Raw genomic sequence first — 1357 nt, 5'->3', positions numbered from 1 at the left:
GGAGAAGGACTCACCATGGGAGAAGTAGCAGACATGGCAGGCAAAGTTTTGGTAGGTAGGGTTCGTGGAAGAACCTATTTGGTGGAGTGCCTTTGGCTATAGGTAAAAGAAATTTGGGGGAAATATTTATTCAGCTACCCGAGGTGCAGATCCTACCATGAGGATGGTTTGTGCTCCATTTCGCTATGGAAGAATATACAAATATGGCGCTCGCCCGGTATTGGCACATCGAAATGGCCCCGGTCCTACTAAAACGATGGAGCCCTCTCTTCGATCCAGAAAGAGAGCAGATTGGAGCTGGACCCCTTTGGGTACGATTGCCTAGATTTCCCCTTCAATACTGGTCTGAAGAGGTTTTTGTGCGCATTGGGAACACTCTAGGCACATACCTGGACTATGATAAATCTTTCATTCAGTCAAAGAACCGCACTCTAGCCCGCATCCTGGTGCACCTGGATACTCGGGAGGGCTTGGAGGAGAAAATAACTCTACAGTGGCGGAACTTCACGAGGATTCAAATCCTAGACTACGAGGGTGTGTCATTCAGATGTCATCGTTGTCACAAAGTCAGACATCTTTTCAAAGAATTCCCCCTGGTGCAAAAGGCCCCTGAGTCGCCATTGGAAACAGATGGAGGGATGGGCAAGACTACTTCGACCACCCCAGAGAATACTACTCCAGCAGCATTTCCTTCACTAGGAAAGGAGACCACTATTTAGTAGACTCATCAATCTCCTGTCAACTTCCCTCGCCCATCATCACCATCGATGACTCGATCTAGGGCAGCAGCAGTAGCTGCACGTACCTTGGGTAACCCTCTTCTATCTCACCCTGTTTTTTCTTCTACTATTGCATGTTCTACACTTCATCTGCACAATGCATCAGTACTAGATCAAACCACCATCCTCCCTCCCATCCCCTGCCCCTTGATCTCCCATCAACCTGTATTTTCTACCACCTCCCCTTCTTTCCCTCTGGAAGCCCCCTCTAGTCCTCCTCCCCCCCCATCCCCTACATCATCTTCCCCCCCGCACTCATACAATCTGCGACCCCACTCCCTCTCATCTAAATCCCCCTCAAACCTCTCTGGTTTGGGCCTAGACAACCCCTTGCTACCCCTTAAACCATCTTGTGGTCGCAAATCCTTCCTCTCGCAAGACATCCTTCAGGCTGTGGCCGAGGTGGCCTCTGCCAGACAATCTTCCTTGGATCGGGTTCATAGAGAAGTGAACACCCATGACATGTTACCTCCATGAAGTTTCTATCCTTTAGCTATAGGCGCATGGCTAGCTCGCCAAAAAAACTAGCCCTCCGTAGACTTTTTGAATTTGAGCCTATTGACATCGTTTTCCTACAA

The 1357-nt window shown here is 49.2% G+C and overlaps 1 protein-coding gene across 1 annotated transcript; it reads left to right on the top strand.

The window, feature by feature from the left end:
- Positions 1 to 203: 203 nt before the first annotated feature.
- Positions 204 to 719, top strand: LOC149255620 (uncharacterized). Its single transcript, XM_089455087.1, has one exon. The coding sequence runs from the start codon at positions 204 to 206 to the stop codon at positions 717 to 719; it is 516 nt and encodes a 171-aa protein (XP_089311213.1).
- The last annotated feature ends 638 nt before the right edge of the window (positions 720 to 1357 follow it).

The sequence above is a fragment of the Pinus tabuliformis genome, chromosome 7 (genome assembly GCF_031772625.1).
Source record: "Pinus tabuliformis cultivar Carrire ecotype Pingquan chromosome 7, CPIR1, whole genome shotgun sequence".
Classification (NCBI taxonomy): Eukaryota; Viridiplantae; Streptophyta; class Pinopsida; order Pinales; family Pinaceae; genus Pinus; species Pinus tabuliformis.
Note: the sequence above shows the minus strand (reverse complement) of the source record. Positions and strands in the feature narration are given on the sequence as shown.

What these genes read in the sequence shown, in the direction of transcription:
- LOC149255620 (XM_089455087.1), top strand. Translation starts at nt 204, where the DNA reads ATGGCGCTCGCCCGGTATTGGCACATCGAAATGGCCCCGGTCCTACTA.